The sequence below is a fragment of the Perna viridis genome, chromosome 11 (genome assembly GCF_037379345.1).
Source record: "Perna viridis isolate PV_CMFRI_1.1 ecotype Kerala chromosome 11, ASM3737934v1, whole genome shotgun sequence".
NCBI classification, from domain to species: Eukaryota; Metazoa; Mollusca; class Bivalvia; order Mytilida; family Mytilidae; genus Perna; species Perna viridis.
The window spans coordinates 6,766,295-6,793,794 of NC_142455.1; the positions used below are offsets into that span (position 1 = coordinate 6,766,295).

General features: G+C 32.9%; 1 protein-coding gene across 1 annotated transcript; it reads right to left on the reverse strand.

Moving 5' to 3' along the window:
• LOC148602765 (elongator complex protein 2-like) lies at nucleotides 1-25,813 on the reverse strand. Its single transcript, XM_088551960.1, has 20 exons — nucleotides 25,615-25,813; nucleotides 21,926-22,019; nucleotides 21,289-21,362; nucleotides 20,106-20,268; nucleotides 18,546-18,626; nucleotides 17,391-17,455; nucleotides 16,769-16,835; nucleotides 15,993-16,157; nucleotides 14,208-14,303; nucleotides 13,189-13,289; nucleotides 11,943-12,065; nucleotides 10,809-10,964; nucleotides 8,883-9,074; nucleotides 7,225-7,387; nucleotides 5,976-6,106; nucleotides 4,002-4,191; nucleotides 3,404-3,525; nucleotides 2,449-2,573; nucleotides 1,626-1,730; nucleotides 1-160 (listed from the first exon to the last, which is right to left on the reverse strand). Exons 1-20 carry the CDS (start codon nucleotides 25,738-25,740, stop codon nucleotides 25-27), a joined length of 2,475 nt encoding a protein of 824 aa, XP_088408086.1. The 5' UTR covers nucleotides 25,741-25,813; the 3' UTR covers nucleotides 1-24.
• Nucleotides 25,814-27,500: the final 1,687 nt, after the last annotated feature.

Genomic DNA, 27,500 nt, shown 5'->3' on the forward strand with positions numbered 1-27,500 from the left:
AAGAGTTTAGTCTTTTATTCACTATCAGCTGTCAGTGATGTTTATATTGTATATTTTAACACTGTGATCCAGACTACAGCTGGCTAATTGTAGAGTTTTATTGTCCTGTTCTAGAACTGGTCTAAATCTAAGCTTCTTCACCGTCATATGATGGGCCAGTCTATTATAGAGTTAAGGAAGAAACATTGAGAAACATTTTACACAAAAAAAAAAGGTAAATTATCTTGAGAAAAATAATACCTGAAGTATTACCACAAAAACACACCATTGTAAAAGAAATTAGAGTCAATGTAAAAGGTACTTTGTTTCTGTACATACATGTGCTTACAATTAAAAAGATACAAATAAATATAAGGAGAATATGTATGGTGAATATGTTGAAAAGACAACAACTCCACCAGGACAAAAATGTCAAAGAGACAACAACCCCACCTAGATGAACATGTCAGCCTGGTCGGGTTATATGTTTTAAGTTGGAAACTAAACCTCTAAGTTCTAAAAGAAGAAATAGAGGCCATATTTTACACTTAATCAGTGTAATGGACTTAATTGCTTTTATATCATAAACCAAGACTACTAGTGAGCTAATTTTGTAGTCCGTAGCTTCAAAGGATAGCTCACACTGTACTTTTGTTCAAGGTGAGATTAGAAATACCAACCAAATCATTAAACATAAGCACATAAATGATTAACAGAACACACAATTAGGCCAAATAAAATTAATTGACAAAAATAAAAAATAAAAAAACAAGAGGCTCCCAGAAGCCTGAATCGCTCACCTGGTTGATTTTGCCTTTCAAAGGCAATAAATTTAACAAGGAGTTGTCCAACAATTTTGACTCAAGAAGTCTTTGGTAGGACTTATCATAAGGACCATATCAACAATTGATATTTCTTTTAATTTATAATAGTTTTCACAATATTGACTGAAAACTGTAAAAAAAGTCATCTTTCCCCTTTCAAGGGTAATAACTCAAGGAGTCCTCTGACAACTTTTACTCCTGAAGACTTTTGTAGTCCTAATAATAAGGATCATTTTAGCTATTGAAAGAATTGGCTGAACCTAACGGTTCTGGAGATATATGGGAAAAACTACTGTCTGACCCCTATGTTCAATTTTCAGTAACAGCAGCCATGTTTTTTGACTGATCAAAAATCCCCACTTTAATTCTATGCAAGATACACCAAGAAACATACAAACCAAGTTTAGTTCCAATTAGTCAAGTAGTTTCAGAGAAGAAGAGTTTTGTACACTTATTAACGACAACAGACAACGACAACCGACGACAAGGACAGACACCAAGTGATGGCAATAGCTCACATGGCCTTTGGCAAGGTGAGCTAAAAAGGGGTGGGAATTTCAAAATCAGGATTCTGTAGCTAGCATTGAGGTACTATAACACACAAATCTATCATTTTTTGGTGACTAAAATTTTTCTTCTCTGAAACTGATATGAAATACAGGACATATTTATTCGTCATATAGCTAAAATTAGGCAAGCAAATATCTGGTAAGGAATAATACATAAAATCCTCTCACCCACACCATATTTGCCTAACTTGAACATTTCAGGAAAGTGTACAAAAAAATATATCCTACTAGTAGTGAAGCTATTAAAGGATACTGTTCATCAAGACCAGCTATTTGTACCCAAGTTCCCTCCTTCTCATCTGACTTCCATGTGTAGATTAAAATCTTACCACTCTCTAAGCCTACAGAAACTAGATATCTGTGAAAAAAAATACAAATAAATGTAGTTTCACTGTAAATCCATAAGCGACAGCTAATTAGTTATACCCCCACCTTCCATCACATTTATAAGGAAAATTAATGTTGTTTTTTTTTTTTTGGCAAATAGAGAGTAGATGTAATAAGAGTACAAAAACATATCCCAAAATACAACATCCCTGTAGAAGCTTAGTACAATATGTCAAGAACCTTTGGTTAATAGAAGCCAAGAAAACTGTGACATTAATTTTGTATATTACCACTGAAAAAGGGAAACAATTCTTACAAATCATTGAAATGTTTGAAACATATCACTGAATTCAACAGTTATGTACCTTACCCTAGGTCTACCTGTACAGTAAACAGGACTGATCAGTGGCCTACTTGTCAACAATACTGCAATGGTTTTATTTGGGAAGTCAAAATGCACTGCACATATATACAGTAAATGGCTAAATATAGCGTTCATGTCACAATCATTACAATGTTCTGAAGTTGTTCGGGAAGTGCCTACTTTGAATAAAATGTTTTTCTTGCTTAAAAAGTGATTTTTCTAAATGAATTTGAATCAGAGTAAAACAGTAACAGAGCAATGACATGACAAAAAATCTACATGGACCATTTTGGCTCAAACCTGTTGAAATGCCTGGCACAGCCTCATATTTTCCCTAAGTTCTCAGCCTTACCTGTATATAAGTATTAAATGCCTGTATATATACCTGTCAGGATATACAACCATTGGTGTTACGTGTATAGCTGTAGCCGAGTCACCAACGTCATGTACAGATACTGGTTTTACTGGTGCATCTCCTGGACATAAATCTGGTCTCTTCCATACCATAACCTTAAATTGAGATATTGACACATTTATCCAGCAGGTTACATTAACAAATGTAAGTTTCAGATTATTTGGACCATATGATCAAAGTTCTCAAACAAGTAAGTACTGCGAAAAGATCAATGAGTTATTTCCCTTTATTTTAAAGTTTCTGGTTTATTTATATAATTAATTTAATTCTTACCATTTAATTTCATTACAAACCAGAATACATTTTTAAGATTTTTTTTTCAAATGTATTGAAATATACAAATATGCCTTCCCAAGAAGAAAACTAATATATAATATATTTTAGGTGGAAAAATGGACAATAACTTAAGTTGTAATTGCAATGCTGTGTACACAATGTGTACACCAACAATTTTTAACTGTATTTTACGGCCCACAGCATTGTGCTTCTGTTAAAAAATTGTTTTGAGTTGTTTCTATCATCAGGAAACAAAATGTGTGGCCGATAAAACAGAAATATGATGACTACCATCAACTTTCAACCAATCAAGCAGAGATGCAACAAAAATCATATTCCTTGTATGCACCTATTAGTTACTTCCGCTTAGAGCTGTTGTCAATACCAAACTTACTGAACATCATTAAATTCATGGTAAAATTCAGATTAATATCTATGGTAACTAGAGATTTCTACATGTATCGCTCACCTGGATGCTCTCTGAACATACGTTTGGCAGCAGCCTACATAATTTTCTAGACATCAACTTTATAGCTAGAATACTTAACTGAGTTCAAATTAATGTTTCATACACCCATTACTGGAGTAAACTACAAATGGATTAAATATGCCATTTTGGGCTTTGGGAGAATTTTAGGAGGTAACTCACCTTTTTATCCCTAGAAGCTGTGAAGAAATACTGATCATCATGTGACCAAGCACATGACCAGATTATTCGACTATGAGCTGTGTTTGATTTGTTGGTACCAGCAATTCTTGAAAATAGTAATTCTAAAATAGATAAACAAAAAAAAAATTAGACACCCTTTTTCATACAAAGTCATGTATTAGTTCGATCTACATGTACCTAAGATTGAGCGATCGTGGCTCTACATCCTATGGCAGATAATTCTTGCTTTTCAGGTAAAAAAAATAATCCAAATTAATCTAACATACCCTGCTTTGTCCAAAATGTTGAGCTGAATCTTTATTGCAATAGCTCACAGAAGCATCAATCAACAGGTAGGTGTGTCACTCCACTCTGACACATTATTTTATCCAGTCAACCAGGCACAACTCAATCCCCTATATGACATATGCTTGGTCTATTTGTGTAAAAGTTGTACACAAAATATATGTTATTTGGTTATTTTATGTTTTTTGTTGGGTATATCTGTTTTCCCTATCTGGTTTTTGTCTCTTGATTACATTCTTTTGAGTTCTGCTAAAATTTTGGTTCCCTTCACAGATTACTCTTTAATACATACCATTATTGCTTTCTTCTTTATGTCTTCTGTACAACATCCATGTCCTATCTCTAGATACAGTCAAGAGATACTGTCCATTGTGTGAGAATGCCATCTGTGTCACTGTCAATGTGTGACCCTCTAGTGTACAGATCTGACTCCATGTAGTTGTGTCCCACAGTATCACACCTGCAAAGTCTACTTTAGAAGCCTAGAATGAATAATAAAAATGTGTGCAAGTTTTATTTATTTATGATAATTTCAGATATGATTTTACTCAGATGACAAAGAAAACAGAAACAAGTAAAAATAAAAACAAAGAACCGCAAGAGTAAAACCAAAATGCAAAAGTGGAATTCATGATATTTTCAGATATGATTTTATTCAGATGACAAAAAAAAACTGAAATAAGCTAAAATAAAAACAAGAGTCGTAGGAGTAAAACCTATATGTACATGCAAAAGTGCTTTAAAACAAACAAAAAAAAGCATATCTGCATGATCCAAAGGATTAAATTTAAAGAAGAAAGCATTCAGCTTTAAATCTGTATACAGACTACTAAGTAGGTCAGAAAACTCTTGAGGACATATTCCATCAAACTGGTTTTCTTTGGTACAAAAACATTTCAAATGCTAGACATGTTGATTAATTATTTCATAGTATCGTTTTTATACCATAAGCAAATCACATGTCCATAAATTACCTGAAGATGCCCATACATTTGAACTGGGATCACAAGTTTGACAAGCCAACCAGAAGATAGCTACAGTCCTAGAACCGATCCTCGCAACGATTTGACAGATCGACGACATTGACTGATTGATTGCTGACAGATTGATGACCAGTGACCAATATAATCGCAGTTTTGTTATGTAAAATGACGTAAGATCTGTTTTAAATAAAGAAATGTAAAATAAACGTATAAATTGATGTTTAAATCTATTACATTGAGTAAATACAGTGAAACTTCTCCAAACTGGAACCTCAGAAAACCGTTCTTCCCTTCAAACTGGCGGTTTTCAAAAGTCCCGGTCGATATACCTAAAAACCTGTGTGTTTTATTTTCAATAGACCGGCCATCCCCTTAAACCGTACATCGGCCAGTTTTTCACAGTTTTAGTTACATATTTCAAATAAAAACAACCTCACAATTCTGGTTTTTGTTCACCTGTAATAAATGTGTCAACAAAACTGTAAATGACTATATAAAATTATGTAATTAATAATTTATTCACTGACCGGTTTGCATTTCATCAGTGGACAGATGATAATTGAAGGGGACAGTAGTTAAAACAACAAATTTAATCCAGTCATTACATTTTGTCACTGATTGGTGTTGATTGTTGTGTACACAAATCAGGCAACCGGGGTCATTTAATAATCTTTACAATCTTTTAACTGTCAATTAATGTGACCTGAACCCAAGCCAAAACAACATAGAGGTGAAATTATTAGACTTTGTTGATACGTAATTTATGAAAACAATACAAATAATTAATTACCATCAATAGCCCTTTGATCTTTAATACACATTCTTTCAAAACCGTGAACATTATTTTGTTCAGAGTACCGTTTGTAAAATCTTATCATTTACAAATGATACAAGCTTTGAAATGTAATAAAAGGCAAAAAGTTTTGAATCGGCATTAAACGTGTCGACCAAAAAACTGACAAGGTGTACGGTTATAGAACATACTAATAGAACAGCTCTTAGAATGCATTGCTATTTTTCACAAAACCGGCCACCCCTATAAACCCGCCATTTTTTCTTGTCCCAGTGGTGGCTGGTTTGGAGAAGTTTCACTGTATGTGTAAAATTGATAAAGAAAACAACAAAAACTGTAAAATACATTGACCACTCTGTGGTCATGTGATGCGATCACCAGTAAAATGGATCTGTTTGATGGATTGGTGACTGACCGGAAACTGGTCGGTGACTGACTTTTGTTGCACGGATCGGTTCAGGTACTGTACACCTTCTTACCAAGTCATTACCTTACATGATGATGCCAATACTTTTCCACTGGGGTCACAGGTCAAAGCGAAGATCTCATACCCATGGCCATACAACTTCTGTGTCTCAGGCCATAATGTATTCTGAAGTAGATGTTCCTCTGTAGGGGGTTCTGTAAAAATAAGAATATGACCTTAACACCCAACATATACTTAATAATCTCTAAAGGAAATCCTATCAACTTTGTATATGATAAGATTCTATTTAACAATAGTCAGGCCATGTAACTTAAATGGTAGATTCTCATCAAATCTTCATAAGAAAAAAATATTAGGAGGGTGGGAGGGTTTTATTTTCATTTTTCATTTCTTACTAGATATTTGCCAGCCTCACATCATCTATTTGAAGTATAGATATGTTCTAAATCCATAGCAACATCAGTTCAAGGGAAGAAAAAATCGTTTTGATCACCAACAAATTAAAAATTTGTGTGTTGTATCTCAAAATATCAAAATACTAGAAACTAATTTGAAAAAAATTCTGATTTTGAAATTCCCTTCCCATTTTTTGTTTTTTTTGTTTTTGTTTTTGCTTTTTTTTTGTGAATTTACATGAAGTAGGAGAAGGAGGGGATGAGAATGTACTTATTAATAATATTTAGCATTAAGATGAAATGAAGGATTTCCTACGGTTAAAGTGGTATACAAAACAGGAATTAGATAAAGAAGAAAGGGGAATGTAACAGCAAACAACATAAAATAACACAACAGAAATGCAAAAGCATTTTTTTTTTATCAAACAGAACAATGTCACTTCAATTCCTTAATAAATTAGAGAGAAGTTTATTTTTAAGTGTATTTTACTCATATTTACATTCACTGAATAAGAGTTTTTAAAGAGTAATCAAGGGAACCAAGGTTATAGTGGTAATTAAAAGAATGTAATCCAGGGACAAAGACCAGACATGGAAAACAGACATACAAAACAAAGAACATAAAGTAACTAAAATCATACATACAAAGTAACAAAAGCAAATGAGCAGCTCAGAATTCACTAAAGTCTGTGTTTTAAAGAGTTAGCCAAACCTTGGCTTAATACAGGGAGAGATAACAAAAAAAGTGGACTAAATGCAGTGTTGGGGATCACAAGTAACATTTTAAAGAAATAGGTCAAAGACATATTGGCCATAGATTATGAAATTACTTTTTTTTCAACTAATTCCTAGGTATACATTTTAGTTAAAATAAATCATTATACTTAAATTAAATATTTTGACAAAGAATAACTAACTTTGCAGTTCCACTGGTTTGAAGTAGACCTCAGGGTATTGGTCATTAGGATGAGCTTCTATCTCTCTATCCTGCTGTAACTTCTCCACCTCTCCTGAGTAAATAGCTTTGTTGGATAGACCTAAGGCAGGTACACTGGCTCCTGCTGGTCTGTTCTGTGCTTCCTGGAAAATAAATCTAGCTATGCTAGATATGCAGGCAAGGTGAACCCAATAAATCCAAAGGAAGTATAATCAGTATCTACACATTTCAATTTTTTTCAAAGATAAACTTCAAAGAATGCTGCAAAATTTCAATGTTTCTTACTGCTCCCCCCCCAAAAAAAAAAAATAGGAAAAAAAGAAAAAAAATCAAAACATGAAGTTGTTGTGCGAAGGATACCCCTACTTTCACAGGAATTTGATATTGGACAGTAACAAAAATGTCTCACAATGTATGCCCAAAATAAAATTTGATATCAATCCATCCATCATATATGTACCACCCACTCACTGAACAAGTTCAAGGCCACAACTATACAAGAAATAAATCAATAAAATGGAGCCAAATTTAAACTAAGACTGTAGCTCATTTATAGATAACTATATACCAAATATCATGCCAATATCTTAAAGGACATCTCAATAAGGTCAATATTACTGGAAATTTAATCAAAATATGCAGGTTCAAAAGTCGTGTCTATAAACCAAGTGCATAAATGCATCAATTAATTTCAGACAATATTTAGACATATACTGTAACTCATCAAGGTGTAGCTACATACCAAATATCAAGTCAATACATCAAAGGATGTTGAAAAAAGTCTGCAACACTAAAAATTTGATAAAAATATTCAAGGAAGGACAACAACTCTGAAAAAAATCTAAATGAACCACATGACCAGGAATGTCAGTAGTATTTTAAGTAGCAGGGAAAAAAGTAGCAGATGAACTAAAGAAAATTTTGGGAGAGTTCATCCATTTTTGAAAATAGAGAAGCCATCAAAAGATGAGAAAAAAGTCGTCCAATTTTACTGGTTGACAGTTTCTTAATGACATCCCTGATGACTATCAAATGGACAGAAAAAGAGAACTACAGACAGACAGAACCTAAAATAAAAGAAAGGCTCTTCTTCTTTAAACTTTTATCTGTTCTTGAGCCAATGGTCAAATTTTACACATAAAAAAATCTTGTTTAATCCTATAATATAACATTCGCTTATTTTTTATATATATCAGTAACACCACTGTTATATTTTCAATCAAGAAAATCACAAATTAAGTGTCAGTCTCTGTAAGAATCAGGCAGTGGTCGAAACATTGTATAAAAATAACCCACCATTTTTAAAGCGTAATTTTACAATTTGCACCATCAGAATCAAGGAAAAAAGACAAGATTTTCCATATCAATATGGTAAATTGAGTTATACTTTTAATAATTGAAATGAATTGAACATAAACTTTTCAAGGGCAGATAATTCTGTTGAAAAAATTTCTGAAAAAATCCAGCAACGCAGAGAGAATAATGGGGTCTTTTCAAACAGAGAAAGCATCCTTAAGTGAAATTATACTGTCGGATCATCAGTGGATTTTTAACATGACGGTTTCTGATTTTGCCAATTTTTCCTGATTCTTACAAAAGCTTATACTTCTATAAATAGAAAGAAGGATAAATACAAACCTCTTTTTTGAATTCTGTTTCTAGACTCAGACCGCAAATACTACAAAAGTTTTCAATGAAGTTTACTGGTGCTTCAAATGATCGTATAACCTTTTCGTCAGCCCCGGAAGCCAGTTTATATCTGTTAATTAATGCTAAACACTGGAGGTCATATCCATGGATCTGTGGGCGTGCTATCTCATACCAATTAACCTTAAAATGAAAAAATTCTTCTCAAAACATTTTCATTTGATTTATCACAGTCAAATATTATGAATATGCCACAATTATGAACTGGCCCACTGGTCTACAACCAAGTCTAGGTTAAGGAGGTAGACCTAGGATAACGGAACACAACTCTTACACATCATTGGAACATTTGTATTCACCATTTTACATCAATCTCATGTAAGCATCAAAGTAATTTGGACTGATTTCATTCTGTTTCCAATAAAAGCTTAATAGGCTATGGTAAAATTGGATATGATACAAAATATCACTGATTTCAAGAGTTATGTCCCTTACCCTAGATATACCTCCTTAAGGTATTGGTAAACTAAAATCATTACACATTTGTATAGTAATTCATCAAATGTTACCTGTATACTGTAAATTTGGAAATTTTCATGTGCATTTCATGAACATTCATTTTCGTGATTCCAGTATTAACCAAGAAAGAAATATGGTTTTATTTTCACAACTCTCTACTTACATGATAAAAAAAGTTCATTTTAACAGGATTCCTTTAAAAGAGTAAACAATTCATGTCAATTTCCTGTCTTTTTAATACATAATAGGCATCTTGAGTCAATGATAACCTTCACCTTAAATGGGGAAACAGATACGAACTGCTAATGACAATTAATACTGCTGATCAGGATCTTGAAACTAAAGAACACTGTCAGGTAATGCAAATCCTTTGCATAATTGAGTGTTAGGGAAGCTCAGCTTAGATAGTAGAAAAAAAAAAATTAACAGTCTTACAAATTTTAAGTGTCATTTCTTTTAAATCAGTTTTTGTTCTAAGTTTGAGAAAACTGATACTATGTCATTTGCAAAGTAATGCATACCTACAGATGTAGCATAACATACAACCTAAGCACAAAAATCAGAAGATGTATGAAAACAGTATTCTCATTATCCTGGCTCCACTACTCCCATAACTAGCAGACAAATAAATGACAGGAGACTGTTGTATAACCAAACCAATTTGTAACACCTGTTGTTGAAGGATGGTATATCATAAAACACATGAGGAAAAAGTTTAAATGGAAGTTTTAATTAACAGGATCACTGGCCGTTCACACTTTTCCTATTAATAAAAACATCAGGGAAATTTCTGAATTCTGTGATAATTCACATTGAGAAATAAATACATGTTCAAATCTTGGACTTTCTCCCGCCAAAATGCACAACACGAATATCAACACGCTAATCACAAAATTCAAAATTAATATTGAAAATAGCAGTAAATTATGAAGAAAATCTATAGATAATATAGGATAATAGAATATCATGAATAACCAAATATAAATACTTATTCAAAGAACACTTGAAGATTTAACTAGTCAGTAGTGCTTAGAACACACTCTTTAAATCAGGGCTCTTTTCGTCACTAGTGATCATATTTTGGTTATTTCCTAATTCAAATTAATCATTCTGTTACACAATATTATACAATGATAATTTGTGCTTTTCCAAGGAGCATGATGTCATGCAATTAGATCAGAGCACAGGACAACTTTATATTACCCTCAGTCTCGCCTCAAAAGAAACCTACCAAAAAGTCCTCAGCAGTTTTGATTCGCAATAAGCCCAATCAGAAAATTCATCGAATTATTCCGCCATAACGAAAAATTGAATTGTGACTGCTACACTTAATACAAAAAAACAATGATAATTGATTCTTGACCTATGACTTTTTTGCAAAATTAATCAGATACCTACCTGACCATTTGGTCTCTTCCACGGAGCATGTAGTCTTGTCGTTTGGTCGGTACTCAGACTAACAAGATATTGCCCACCACCTTTGTCCCACTCAATATCACAGACAGCATCAAAGTGACCCCCAGCAGACACTTGTGGTTCCCAGGTACCTTTTTCCTGAAAGTTCACATTAATTTTAAGTAATACATTGATTCTTTAATGCACTACAAAAATTGATACACAAGTTATAATTTGTTGATTAAAATTTATATTTTGGGAAAAATAAACATTTAAACAATGACAGGGAACCAATATTTTATCCTATCATTCTGATGATTCTGAATTTAATTGTTATGAGTAAATACCTAAAGTGTCCTATACTCTGAAACATCACTATTTTAAAGTCTCAAAATATGAGGCTGGTTGTTAGCTTAAATATCTATATTTTCATTCCATTTCACACTGAGGGCTGCTCCAGAATTAATCGTGTTCGGGTCGGGAGGAAATTCATATACAAAAATTAAGGTTGGAGGGTTTAGCAGCCAGATACACATGTAGTACATGAAAAACCTGTGATGAACACTCATTTAATAAAATACAATAAGATAAAACCTGTCAAAACCAAACCTCTTTCAGAGCTAACACTATACAATTGGTTTGGATTGGACAGATTTTCAGTTCACTGAGAATATTTTTAAACTGATATAACCATAATTAAACAAGTGGCTGGTTTAAACCGTTTTTGGTATTATGCAGAATTTAATTTAAACAGGTTTCGGATTATTCAGGGTCTGGTTTAGACAGGTTTTGTGATTATTCATGGTCTGGTTTAGATGGTTATGTGATTATTCATGTCTGGTTTAGACAGGTTTTGTGATTATTCATGGTTTGGTTTAGACTGGTTTGTGATTATTCATGGTCTGGTTTAGACAGGTTTTGGGATTATTCAGGGCTCGGTTTAGACAGGTTTTGCAATTATTCAGGGCTTGGTTTAGACAGGTTTTCAGATTATTCAGGGTTGTGTTTTGACAGGTTCAAAAGTGCATATTATTTCTGACATTGTTTGTTGATAACTGTCAATGTTTATATAATATGTACCAAATTTAAGAAACAAATTCAAGAATAAAATTGGTAACACTTCATTACTAGACTTACCTTTGAATAAGACCAATGGTGGAAAGCACCTTGATAGCCATGTGCCAATATTGACATACCATCAGGGCTAAAAATAGCACCATAAAAACCAAGGGTGTTTCCCCCAACTTCTCCTACTCTCACCTAGAATAAATACAAAAATCAATCATATATACATGAACAGGGGAGAATATTAAGAGTACAAGAAACGTGTAAAATTCAAAGAAGGAAGGAAATTTGTTATACATAATGTATATGCTGTAGTATATGTTTAAAAATTTGCTTCTACCCTACTTGGAGCATTTAAGAAAAACAAAAAAAAGTTTGGCATACTTCCTTTCTGCTTGGAGGAAGTATGTCAATATCACTCCAGCATTTTTATGTCATTTTGGAGAATTTCCTGGAGCCACTCCCATGGGAGTTTAAGAATCTAAATTCTTTGGGTGTACTGTATACACAATATCAGCTCAAACAAATGAGAGTCCTCCAAAAATGGAATTTGGCATAAATATTGCAATTCAGAGGAGTACAACAATGTACTCATTAGGGAATCTTTTCAAATTTTATACATCAATAATTCGATTTAAAAAAACTGAAACATTTTCTGACTAGATAACAAATTTCATTTATCATCTCATTCTTGTAATTTTGCATTTTGTATATAACAGTGATGTTACATGTATCATCCATTTTTATGATTTATATGTAGAATTCTAATTCCTTTATTGAAGAATAAGGAATGGATGTAACATTTTTTCTGTCTATTAGAAATAACCTAAATTTCCATGGTCAACACTTGAAAAAAAACTTGCTACCAGATTAATTAGTTTATACCAAGCAAGCAATTTCTTCACAGGCAGAAAACAAAAACAAGATGTTGCATGCCAAGTCATACTGAAAATACGCCCCATCATGCGTTTAAACGAATGCTTCTATCGTGCATTAAAAAAAACCTTAGTGTACGTTGAAACAATTAATTCTTTTGTGCATTTATCGTGTGTTTAAACGAATGCAAAACAATGGGTAAATGCACAATAAACAATGCACAAACGCTAAAATGGGGAAAGTGAACGTTTCAAGGAGTGTAACTAAGTATTCCCTCAATGGAAGCCAAGAAAAAATGTTACAGAAAAGTGTAATGGAGGGATAGATATAATAATGAATGTTTAGGGTGATTGCAATATAGCAAGGGTTATAATATTACAGGCATCTGTTAATCATACAGAACTTAAATCCATGCAATGATATAATGAACCATTTTACAAACCTCCTCCACCCAAACTCCGGAATCTTTGTCTGGTTTCCATAATATCATTGTTTTGTCCATTGAGGCTGATAAAAGGTGCATTGGTTGATGCCATCCACCATCTAAAAAGTATAATTAATCATTTAAGAATTGGCAATAACAAAAATTTTGTCTATCAAAAAATAACGTAAATTTTCCATGTGCATATTGTTTATTGCGCTAAGTGCAACAAACAAAATATGCACATGGAAAATTTATGTTATTTTTCAATAGACAAAATTTTTTTCATAGCCAATTCTTATAAATTAATTTTAAAACCATTTTTTTATCTTTAAACATGAGAAAAGTAGCTCTGAATTTAACTGAATAGGGGCATTTTATTTCAACCAATCAGATTAAAGTATTTATCTCAAATTAATTTATACAGAAATAATAATAGTTCTTATCCCAATGTAGGAAGCATCATTAATCATACAGAAATATTAGTAGCTCCAATCCCGATCTAAGAAGTACAATTATTCATACAAAATATTAATAGCTCCAATCCCCATCTTGGAAGTATGAATAAATCATACAGAAATGTTAATAAGTCCAAGGAAGTGTAATTAATGAAGTATAATTAATGTATTTTTCTAATCTACTGCAGGATGTACAGCATGCAGTGCACTAAGATTTTTTTCTTTAATTTTAGGGTTCAACTGGAAAACTCAAAATGAAGATTAACTTTCCCACAATTAAAGTCTGCTTTCCAAAATTTTCAAATTCTTTCAGAAATCGATGTTTTTTACCACCTGTACTATGCAACTTTCTAACACCAAAATTGTGTTTTCCTTGAGTGATGGGAAGGTGGAATCCTCGTATACTTTTATTGTCTCTATTTAATGGAAGCCGGGTAAACCTTTATATAAATGTATTATACCTCTGTCTCTGATGTATTAGCAACAATCATGCTTTTTGGGTTATGGTATAGACCTTCGGCATTTGATCAACTAATTTCTATATTACCTCAGTGGTTTCTTTTGATTTTATTGTCTACTGACCTGTTTTGACAGGTGGCTGCCATTTGACACTGTAAATCCAATTTTCATGTCCACTCAAGACAGATTCCAAGGTTACTGCATACACTGCTGTTTCCTCTAAAAGACAAACAGCTGATAAATTTCACATTTTCAGGGTTTTCCCTAATTTTTGCAGGAACTAGCCAAAAACAGCTATAAACAGGTATAAACTTAATAATGCTGCATACAGTTGTAAAGAAAAAACTTTGAACATGCAAAAAGTGTGCTTCTAAGGGAATAAAGAGCTGCGCTTTAAGTGTGTGATACACCGTTGCCCTTTTAACTTGTCCATATGCTTTTCATGAATTTATACGATCAACTCGAAATACTGTGAGCCCTGTCAAATACCCTCCCCCCACACCCTACCCTGCCTCCCCCTAAAAAAAATGTAAATAAAAAAGGCATAAAAAATTTGGCACTATCATAACAAATGGGCCATTTCAACGATTTTTCAACAGATAAATTTTATTGGCTGTTTCCGCCTTTTTTCAAAGAGTAAAACTTCATAACACGGAAACGTAAAATTTGACATTTATACAAATCGGACGGGAGCTTACTTCAATAGATATGAATAATTCACCAAAGTTTCATAAAAGTCAGTTGAAGTGTTTTTGAGTTATTGTGCGAAAACTTGAAAATCCCCTCTTTTTTAAGTGAAAAAATTCATAACACAGAAATGATAAATCTGAAATTCACCAATTCACCAAAGTTTCATAAAAATCGGTGATAGTGTTTTTGAGTAATTGTCCAAAGTGTTGACAAAGGATGGACAACCGTATACCATAGTATGTCCCATCTTAACGGGCATTAAAAAACCTGCAATTTGTTGCAATAAAACTCTGTACCATTAACTGTACAAGAACCACATAAATATAATTTAGATACAAGTATATGACTTGATTAAAAATGAGTGTGGTAATAGAACTAAAAAATAAATGGTAAAAAAAAAAAGTACAAATCTTATAGGTTGTTATATCATATTAAAAAAACAATAAGAATTCAAGTAATATAGAAATCAAAGAAAGTTGAATTTAAATCCCGATTTGGACCAACATATGAAAATCTACAGTCATAAATGATTGAAGTTTCAACAACAACACCATACTATCCTATCAGTCACATTGAAAACAAAAATGGGTCAAAGACAGAAATGGCTGAATTTCATTAAAGAGGAAATAGAGATTGACAGGGCTGAAATCAGATCCAAGGATATGGAACCAGTCCCTGATGCTGGATACCAAATATCAAAAGGCTGTGATTTGTAGTTGCTGAGAAAAAAGTTATGAAATTAATTTGCCTGTATGCCTGGCATCCATGTTAAATACGGCCAAAAGTTATAATAACCTAAAAAAAAAATCAAATCCTATCTAGAATGACTGGTATATAAATGAACACTTTAATGAAACAATGATTGATTAATTGGTTGTGGTTTGACATCCTGTGATGGCAAATATTTTATGAACAACTGACGAATCGATTTGACCCTGCTTTGTTTAAGATCCAATGCACTGAGCTGGATTTTTATTTCGCTAGCTTGGACATGTTAGAGGAGCAGCAGCCATCAGGTAGGCATGTCACCCCACTCTGACACATTATTCTGACTCCTAGACAACAAGTAATCACTCTAACCCCCTATAACTACCAATTTGTAAAGTCTGTGGTATGACTCGGCCAGGGATCAAAGCCACGACTTCCAGTACTGGAGGCAGGCATACTACCTTAAGACCACTTGGGCAATTTATTATATATTCATGTAAAAAGCAATACCTCCTACTTTAAACTGGAATGTATTCTCTTTCATTTTTATTTCCTCATCAAGTGAGAGTTCCTTCACTGATTTCATTACATTGTCCTCAGCAGTTCGTGATGAAATTCTCCAAATCCTAATAAAATAGTCCTGGGCAGCACTAGCCAATAAAAGGTCACCTGAATCTAGAAAAAGAATATTTATTATACTGTTATCAATTGGATATTTTCATATAAAGCCTGTACTAGGTTCAAGGTTGTTATATTGGGTCGAGGTTAGCCACAAGGCAATGCCGAGGGCCTATGCAGCTGACTGAGGCCCAAAACGATAACTAAAACCTAATACAGGATTTGTACGAAAACCTTCATTAACCAATTACTGAAAATTACAATATTTTCTTTATGTTTCATTGTGCTCATTTTTTTTCTGACTGCAAACCAAAGTTTAAACAACACAAATTGATACATGCCAGTATTGGAACATGTATAAAAAAAGATTCACACAATGTAAATAATACTTTTATTGAGGCTACTAACACATAAATTATTAACTTGTTAAAAAATGTAGTTCAATAAATGTCCTTTCACAGAGTATAAATAATAGTACTAGATTAATATTGATTTTTTTCATTATGCAGATTTTTATACCATATATTTAACCATATATAGAAAAGTTTATTAAATTAGTTAAGATTATTTTCTTCACCATTTTCACAAACATCTATACTTGTATTCCTCTACAATTATTGGTAAATTTTCACTATAAGCTCAAATATAAACAATAAATAAATACAAACCATCGATGGCAAAATCAACAGCCCTAATCCAGTCTTCATGCCCCTGAAGGGAGATAACTCTTATAAACTGAAACAGAAAGCAAATATTTATTACTTACATTACTAGGTTGGTTTTCATTTAAAGAAGACATTTTTAATGATTTCTGTAAGTTTCTACTATTTTTATACAGGTTATACAAATGGTGCATTTGTTGCATTTCACCATATCTGTTCCTTTTTCTATTATTTATATTTACATATCATTAATTCTTACGTTGTTATTTCTATTTTTAACCTGCCCTGGGAAAATATTACACTTTGTTCTAGCCTGCTAATAAAGAATTGATTTATTTTTAAAAAGTGTATTGTTGGACAGAGATATTGACCATTAAATTAACTGGTCCCCTAAGGCTGGACAGACTAGTGAAGAGCAATGGAAGAGACTGCATTTATGATGTACATGTGTGAACTAGTTACCTATTCAAATTTAAGCAAAAAGCCCTTACTTTCAACACAGAAAACAACAAAAAACTTTTAAGTCCAAAGGGTATTGGTTTAGATACATATGTAGATTCACTATGTTTTTATAAATCAAAGTCATGAAGTGTCCTTGACCCTGTAAAAACAACAGGAAATAACTCACTTTCCCCGCTTGTTCAACAAATACATGTACTTTCTGATCATCACAACCACAAGCAAGGATTGGAACTGAAAAAAAACAATTCAAATCAATATGTTTCATACCAAATTAATCATTTATTAAAAAAAAACATCTGAACTTTAACATTATGCAAACTTCACCTAAAAATTGATATAAATACATTGGTAAAATACATGCAACTCCCTTTTAGATAAAAATTGACTTGGTGATAAAAAGCCTTATACACTGAATGTGAAATACAATGGATTCTAACCCAAGCTATATTTCAAAATCCATAGTGATGCACTCTCTGTAACTTTGTTGTGTGGGTATAATATTTTCCCATTGGTAGCATCACGTGTGCATGTATCTTCACAGCTGTTAACATGTACTGCAGTTTCATTTTCATTCATTGGAGTACCAATGTTCATGGCTTTAGTGGGTAATGTGCAACAATGAAAACACACAAAAAAATAAATTCAATGGATGATTGTTTATTCAGATCAATTGATATTTTAAAATTTGGTATTGTCCAAGTGACATGAAGATAAAAACTATATCGCTAGGTCATCATCCTGTCATTCCATAGTGGTTGAATCAAACAGCAAATAAGTAGCTTATTAGCACTGAATAGCCTTGGGGCTAATGTCAGTGTTAAAAAAAATAAACAGCAAAAGTGACAATTGGTAAACTTGGGTTTTACCACTTTCTATTTACCATGGAGGAATAAATGGCAACAGATTTGACATTCACAGAACTTTTGACTTATCGGAACTTTTACTCATAATCAGGGAAATGAAAACATGAGTCTTGATTCTTGAACGGATGTATCACATATGTAACTTCTATTCCAAATAAGAATTATCAATCTATGATGGAATGGGAATGCCCGTTAAATGTCTGTTGTGAAACATGTACCCATGCAAGCAATAACTAAATGATTACAAAATTTTCCTTTTGAATCATGAGGTAAAGTAAAGTTGCACTGGTGATACATTTTCCAGAATCGCAGACAAATTTATTGTTTTTTATAACGACAAACCACCAATTTAAGTATCCAACAAAAGATCTTTTTTTCAACTGACCATGAAAATTGATACAAAATAAATTTAACCACAGTACATGTATCTGTTTAGCAGTATAATAACAATATAATACCTTGAGTATTGGGTATCACAGTAAAACATAGGTCCAGAACAAATCCTGTACCAAACTTCTGGGTCTGTATCAGTACAAAATCTAGAAGTTATAAAACAAAAGCAAAGATGTACAACTGAAAAAATAATGCTTTTAAATATGCAGCTGAATGTGCCCCCAGAGGTTAATCGAAAAGAAACTTGCATCAATGGAATAAAACAATAACTGTTAACAGTGAAATTTTTGTGGCAGTTATGCTATTTTCATGTCAGAATCCGAAATGCGAAAATTAAATTGTCGCAATTTTTTTCTTCAAAGACCATGACAGTACAAAGTGATGAACAATCACAAATTTATAATTGCGCGAAAGCAGATTTACAGCAAAAAAATGCAAAAATTTCAGTAAAAAAAATTCTATATTCAGAGGATCACTGAATATGCTAATAGGGTATGTAAGTCTCGTTCTAAATTCATTTTCCGGAATTTCCAATGTAGAACGTATTGAAAACCGGAGACCAATCTGTATTTTATTGTTTACTTCCGGGTACCCAAAACGCTGTATAACAATGCAAAATTTTCTAGTTTATGTATTTTCTTACTTCATTTATCATGTAGAAATAGTTATTTGTCATTTTTATTGGTATTTTTTACACAGAAAGTTTTTTGCCCTTAACACTGAACTCAACGCACTCTAAATGAAAAATCTCTATGCTTTTGAATGGTAGACTAGAACCCATTCTCGTGAAATCACGAGGTTAGATGACGAGACTTACACACCCTATGGTCAGTTCATATTTTTTTTTGTCGGCATACTAAAAGGCCTGTCTTAATATTCATAGGAAACAAACCAAGGTTTATAGAAAACAATGACACAAGCAACAATACAGACAATGAAAGTCCCAGACCTTTATCCCTTAGCAAATTCTTTTGTGGTGGTACAGGAATGGATTCCTGTCAATGGCTAGACATAAACATAATGGTTTGCATTTTACATCCTACTTAGAATACCCTCATTCAACCATTTCTGTTAAACCAAGAAAAGAAGGACACATTACAAGTCCAGTGTTTCCAAAGGTTCTTTTTTTTTTCAGGACATTCGGTCCTGTGACGACATACTATTTTCAGGACCGAATGAAGTGATACTGTCCATTTTTATCTAAATCAAGAATGACTAATATAAGAAATTTTCCAGACTTCCTGTCTGGCATTCCAGATTTTTTTTACTGGTCCTGTCACATTTTTACCGGTTGTATCTGACAGTCCAAATTCAAGTCATATAACAAATATCTAAGCATTCTATCCAATTGAAGTTGAGAAATCTTCCATAAAACAGTAAAATGGATGGATTGCCAGACAGAGGATTGGAACATAGCCTGACTTTAGTAAGCAGGATATAATAATGTTTCTACAGTACAGTGAAACCTGCCAATACCAAACTGAACTTTTAAATATATCCAGTTTTGTCAAGTATTCAGTTTTAAATACATTTAAACTGATATGAAAAGACCCCAAAATGTGTCTTGCTTAGGTAGGTTTTTGCTTTATTTAGGTCCCAGTTAAGGCAGGTTATACTGTTATTACCTTCATTCCCCTCTCTCTTCCATACATTAACAGTAGAATCAGCTGATGATGTTGCTATGTAGGTTGTCATAGTAACATGACCAGCAGTTTTAGTCTCTACACAAACAGCTGAAACAGCATTGACTGGGCCAGTATGGTTCTTCAGTGTGGCTATTGGATGGAGCTAGAAATACATATAATCATTATTAAAGGCCAGAATCTCAACTTGGAAACTTTTTTCTCCTTATTAAACTCATGCTTAGTCATCATATGGAAACTGGAATTTGTTATGAAAATAAAGCATTTACTGCATATACCGGTATATACATGTATATAGAATTCAAGAATGAATAAAAAAACTTCCATTTTTGGCCTTTAGAATTTACATAAAAGAATGAGACACTGATGCACACAATTTTAGTGTTTTTTTTAAACAAGATTGTGAGAAGCGATTACTCATTAAAGTATAAGTATCTAATACTTCAGTGTAAGTGTTTCTAAGAATCAGACAAAATGGGAAAAACCAGAAACATACTTGTCAAAACCACACTGATCTGACAATGCAATATCACTCAAGGATACTTTCTCTGTGCATCACTAGATTTGCTTAGAAATTTTTCAATAGAATGCTAGAAAAATTGAGGTTTTTGATAAAGTTATCTGCCCTTGAAATTTTCATTTTCAGTGTATTTCAATAAAATTATAACTCAATGGGCCAGCATGATATGGAAAATTATCCTTTTTTCCTTGATTCTGATGGTGCAAACAGTCAAATTACACGATCAAAATTGTGGATTTTTCCATACTATGTTTCACTGCTTGATTCTTACAAAGACTGACACTTAAGAAGTGAATGTTTCATTAGCGTGTAAAAGTGCTGAACACAGCACATGTTCAATGTAAAGCACTAGCGCTTCATGTCCAAAATGTGTGACCAGTCAATGCATTTACACGTTCATGAAGCATAAAAAATAAAACATTCAATTCTTACAATTACACTGCGAATGTTTCTCCCATTTTCTTTTTTTATATTTTAGGTACACATAGAAAACAAGCAATACACAGTGATCAAAAAGAATAGTCCTCTTAATTGTGGTCATGGCCTACAAAATGTATATTAGTAGTTCGACAAAGCCAATTATGCAATGAAAATAATGTATTTAAATGATATGCATAGTAAATGTAATTATATGTACATATCAACCTTTTCGTTTATGTAAGCCCACACTACAGCTGTACAGTCAACAGACCCTGACACAAGTCCAACATCAGCTTCATCTGAAAATTAAAAAAAATTTATAGAAATAAACCTACCGTCAATAAAAAATAATGCTTTTATCAACATACTGCCATACTTCAAATATCAAATATCATCATTCCGAACACATGATCAAGTTAGTTAGTTTTTATGGTATGTCTTTTATCTATTTATGATAATTTATGAGTAGCTATTTGATGAACGTTGAAATACAGGTACTTCATTCTAAATTAAAGACAAACACGTAAATAAGAGTAAATGACCATAAATACCCCATCTTTTCAAGGTTTGATCTCTGAAAAGGTATCTAGCTGCACTCCACAAAGCATTTCATTCACAAGTTCTATCCCAAAAGTCTCAATATTTACACCATCTGTTCAAGATGTGACATTATGTCAGAAAGTCAATAACTTATAAAGAAGCATTTTCAGGTTTAAAATTTGCGCAAATATAGTAAATCTCCCCAACCCATTTTTTTATAAATAAGGCCAATAATTTGTACACATATGTACACATTTTCAAACACAATTGCATGTAAATGAATGTTGTTCAATGAATTACATCCAGTACATGAACAACTTACCTGTTCTTGGAAATTTCCGGATCCACGAAATACAATTCACTCTGTCTTTGTGATGTACAGATGTCTGCCTTATGTAAGCTGGTTTACCACATTCCTACAACCACGACAATAAAACAATACAAAATACAAATGTACCACATTCCTACAACCATGACAATAAAACAATATAACAAACAGATGTACCACATCTTTTCAATGATAACAAGTATTTTCTTTAAAAAAATAGCCAAAGCAGTTAAATTTTGTTCTTTTAGCATATATTTACAATTTTCGACATTTCATTCTGGAAATAACACATGGCACGCAATTTCAATTTTGGATATTAGTCATCAGTATTTGGCCAATCCATGGAAACAGAACTGTGATCAGTTGACTTGTGTTTCTATGGAAGAGCGTCTTTAAGATCAAATGGTAAAAAGCAAAACTATACTGACTGCATCAGAAAAATACAATAATATAACCTGTGCTAGGAAATCCATTCATACATGTATATCAATGAAGACCTAAGTGAATATAGACTGGATGTTGCTTGGCTATATACATGTACAGTACACTTAGGGACATTTGTTTCTCCAAAACTAAAGTAAGAGTTTTAAATCAGTGTTAGTCAGAGAAATACTGTGTCACTCAGATTTTTCCTCTATGAAATATGAGTGTTACACCCACCCAGCTGGAACATTGTATATTCTGTTCGTTAATTGTGAAGTGAGAATCACTGACCTGGGTGGAAAATTCAACAAGCACCAAGCTCCCAGGTCACTGACCTCATAAATTCATTGGATGCCCCTGAAAATCACAACATTGGAGTCAAGGGGACTTATAAAAATTCTTAATCCAATTGCCGAAATCTACATTAGTAATAAGAGTCAAAAGTTGATTTATCCAGCTGTAATCCAAGCTGTCCGCACAATAAAACAGCAATTGAGACAGTCTGCACGTGTTATTAACAATTGACAAATATAACTTGAAAGTCGTAAAAAAAGAAATTTATCACTGATAAATACTTCATAACTGTCCTGTATTGAGTTTTAATTAATTAATTAATCATTTCAGTGCATTTCATAGCCAGGCACACATCGGAGACACAGTGTTCTCCCCACACCATTATTGCACTATACTTTGCAGTGCCATGATTTCTTAGCACTGTGCTATAATTTTGGAGAAAGGCCGTAAGGGCTGTGCTATGCTAGTAAGCACTGTGCTATTTAAAAATTATGGGGAGAACATTGAGACATTGCATACAATGTGTTCACTTAAATTTCTAAAAAAATACAACTGTGTGAGGTTCGTCAAGGGATTATTTTTATATGGGTAGTATAAATTCAAAATCGAAATCGTTTAACTAAACTTACATGTATCATTAAAATAAAGATATATGACATGTAGGTTGTATTTGAAACGTACTTTAAATAAGAAATATCTCAGAGTATATTTAGCGATTGGAAACGACTGGCTGAAGAAGACTTAACAAGGTCCTCATCATGTCCTCATTTGGATAACGTATTGTTACTTATTACTGAAAGTGTTGGTAGTCTAATTAAGGGCTTCTACTTGGCAGTTCTTATGTCCAGAGTCCGTGAAAAACTTGTTTTACCCTGTCAGTCATGGGACTGGCTGGTTAGATTGTCCAGTCAGTGGTTAGATTGTCCAGTCAGTCCCACAGATATTTAACCAGTCCCACTCATTTCTGTACATTTACTGTTCGCGAAATAAAACTCTTTAATGACTTTATGGTATGCCAATATGCTTTTCATTTTCTTGTATTGACTTGGTTGTGGGTTTTTTTTCTCAATCTGTTTTCAGAAATGGCTATTAATACAGGTTTACGTATTTCCCATTTTGCATGTGATTAGTTAAGTAACTTAAGTTTGTATCAATATAATTATCTGAATATCAATATTTTTTTTTTATCATTATCATTCTTCAACAGCATATTTTTTAATCCATGAAAAGTTTTCTGCTTCAGTCTGCTTTAAGTCAAACTCATCACATTTGTCCATTTCCCCATTTGCTGCTAAATCATAGCTCTTGATTTTTTTTCTGTTTTTGTGATCTAACGTTAAAATCACAAAAAATAGTTCAAGCTACATGTATGTTTCAAAGCTATTTCCCCATGATCATCATCATCTTTTGTAGGCGTTGTATTATTAGTCTGAACATATGACAGTTGCTTGACCATATACCAGGAACAGCATTCGTAAAGTGTTGAATAGGCCACATTAGCACGATGTCAACAATCTGGTAATCGATCTTAAACCGGAAATGGAATAACGCAAACCAGTCAACATCTAATAACCAAACAAATAATCAAACCAACAAAGCACTGTGATGGCCATTTTTGACCAGCGGTCCTCGGACCATCGCTTGTGATAAAAACATCGGACAACCCCATCTTTTAACGGTCAGGACCGGCAGGACCGACGAATTTCCCGTACTCTGATATTATCTCCACATTATCTAGATGGCTTGGTAGATGAAAGTAGTTTCTTTTATTCAGTTTTTAAAACTATCAGGAATAAAAAGCACCACTAGACTTTTTTTACAAGTTTGTCCCTCGAATCAAAATTGTTGGTACAACAATCAATATGAACAATTGTTTGAATAACAAAAGATTGCATAATTACTAGATAAAAATATGAAGTAATACTTCTACGTGATATCTCCCCCTCCTTGGACGTAGCGGTAAATAAAAAACACATCAACAAATAACAGGTTCCCTACTCTTTTACTGACATAAAATTATAGAAATCAAGGCTTTTTCCAGGAAATTTCCAGGATCTCTAAATGTTTTCCAGGATATTTTCTACAGGCTTTTAGCCACAACTTGTTTTTGACTCAAATAAAAAGCCCTTTCCACTTTTAAAATTCAAAAATTTAGTGTTGGCTATTTCCATGCAACATTCAACCATAACTTCCTCTGAAAATTGTTTCGCTTCTTTAATAACAAATATGATTGCAAAGCAAAAGTGGTAATATTCAACGGCAAGGAAGACAGATGGACTCAAGCCATAAAAGAAAAAAGTTCGAATATAACGCAACGATCCTTTTAAAATTAACGTATTGTGATACAATGTGACTCAAATGTGGTCATTTTTTATTTGAAAACTAATCAAAATATAGATGAAATGAAATGAAAACAAGACAAGTGCTTACCTGTGAGTCCACTATTGTTATTTTTTTACCAAGGTTAAAGTATTTTTAAACTAGACATATGTCCTCTCAGCAATCTTCGGAAGTAATGGCGAAAAATAATTATATCAGAGCTTTCAATCTTCTCTGATTAAAAAAACCTTGTTTTCACAATATTCTGTAGTATATATGTACAATTCAATGCTTCAATTGCATTACTACAAACTTATTTCATTCAATAAGCAAAATTCTGTAGAATCAAAACTGAACCAATTTGACAGCTAATGCAGCTTTAATGAACAATAAAATGAAAGTTCTTTATATCAAGTGCTGATGGATATCTAGCTCTGATCTGAGGAGTCAACAAATTGTCTCATTTGACATTTTATACACTCTAGTTAATCACAAGCAAAAAGATTAAAAAATAACAAAAGGACCATAAAGAGCTACGGTTCCGGAGGTAGGTAAAATCTGACGGGTTTTTTTAATGGCAAAGGAACCAAAAAGAGCTACGGTTCCCAAGCTAGGGTTTTATCTGGCAGTTCTTTTTTTTCTTTTACCTCGGGCTGATAAAGAGCAATGGCACGACATGATCCAAAACAAATTAGCCCATTCTTTCCCCAACCGGCACAGTGAGACGTTCGGTTACATCCTGAACTAGTGTAAAACGGCTCAACTGACTTCATGTTCTTCAAACTGTCACGCTGTGTGATGAAAGTTTGGGTAATCAGTGCTACTGGTCCTGGTTAGACGTACAGGTAACCCAGTTGAAAAGTTTACTGGATGTTTCGTCCCATTGTTATAACGGCTAAAACGGTGAGATTAACAACTCAATTTCTTATTTATCCTACAGGGTGTAAATTTAAAAGAACTGTTTTTTTCTTCCTGTCTCTAGTCTTAAACACAGTTTTATTAACTAAGAAAAATGAAAAAAATAAAGAAATAAACGCTCAGAAACATTTCCCTTCTTTTTTTCTGTGTCGGATATTCTATTGTAAGTCTGTGGCTGACTGTAAATGGAGATTTTCGTGGGTATACGAAGTATGCTCGACCGAGCTCTTGTGCCTGACAGTAAATTGAAAGGAGAATGTTCAATAAGGACCCCAATTTTGGCCACATGATTTAATTATGTATTTTAAAAAGATTAAGTCTGATTTCTAGGTAGTAGTCAGTATCAATATACTAAAATGGTCGCATATACAGAATACAAGCTTTTTTGGACGAGATTGTGTACGTTATTCCAAAAATAACAATATGTATTTATGTAACTTGTACAAAAACCTTAAACTTTTAATATTTCTGGAATTTTTATGATGTTTTTTTGGTAGAACGGAAGTGGACACACATTTGTTTACTCAAGATATTTTCACATGAGTTGTAACTGACAATTAAAAACAAAATATATGAAGAAATGAGAAAACACACGCATGGTAGACTTTGATTTTGGAGCCAAGTTTTGTCCTTACCGGACCAACTCCTTTGTGTAGATATTCGGAGTATATTGTAGTCCGTGCCGGACACTATAAATGCACAAATTCTGTTGTTTTTTTGTTTTTCTCTAACCTTTTCAACAGATTTTTCCAAATTCAGCTAAGTTTGAAGGGCATATACATGCATGATCGTATATGTTCAAACTATTATAATTAATTAAATTGGATCAATGATATTGAGGCGAAATTTTGCCCTTAACGGACGATCTCCTTTGTGTGGATATGCGGAGTAACATTATAATTTGTGTCTGATTATGGTGTGAATAAAATATTCGGAGTATAACGTCGTCCGTGCCTGACACTGTAAATGGAGATTTTTGTAGATATTCGGAGTAATTTAGTCTGTGTCTAACTCCAGGGCCAAATAGCAGACTAAATGGAGACTTCTGTGGATATTCGTCAGTGGCTGTCTGTAAATAGAGATTTCAATGAAAATTAGTTCGGAGTAATCTAGTCTATGACAGACTGTAAATACAGATTTTTGTGGATATTCAGAGTAATCTAGTCTCTTTCTTTACTGTACCAATAGGCACTGTGAATTCCATTTGAACATACAAATGCACTTTCTGGTACTATCCATACAAAGGACGTCGCTGACCCTCCGGTACCTATAAGATGCAGTGCGTCTAGGAATCATGCAAAAAAGTGATTCATTTAGAAAAAGGTTACATGTTTTGATTTTTTTTTTGTAATGAATCTTGAGGCAATTTATTGTAATCTTCTAGTAGTAAAAAGGGGTTTGGACCCCCTTTTCTTTGGACAGTTTTGGTTGTATTGTGCAAAACTTCGGCAAATGATAGCTTGAACACCTCTCTTGACTTCTTTGACTTCTTTTTTGTATATTTATGGAATTGAGCTATACTGTAAGTTTTTTGTCGTCGACTGGGGACACTTCGTTTCCGTGCGATAACTTTAGTTGTGGTTGACGAATTGTTCTGAAATGTTGATATGATTTT

Excerpts from the sequence above, each read along its gene's own strand:
- LOC148602765 (XM_088551960.1), bottom strand. The coding sequence starts at position 25,740 with ATGAAGTCAGTTGAGCCGTTTTACACTAGTTCAGGATGTAACCGAACG. Across the intron at positions 16,836-17,390 it reads TTGTTGAACAAGCGGGGAAA|TTTATAAGAGTTATCTCCCT; the intron begins GTGAGTTATTTC and ends TTTCTGTTTCAG. Across the intron at positions 14,304-15,992 it reads ATTCCAGTTTAAAGTAGGAG|AGGAAACAGCAGTGTATGCA; the intron begins GTATTGCTTTTT and ends TTTGTCTTTTAG.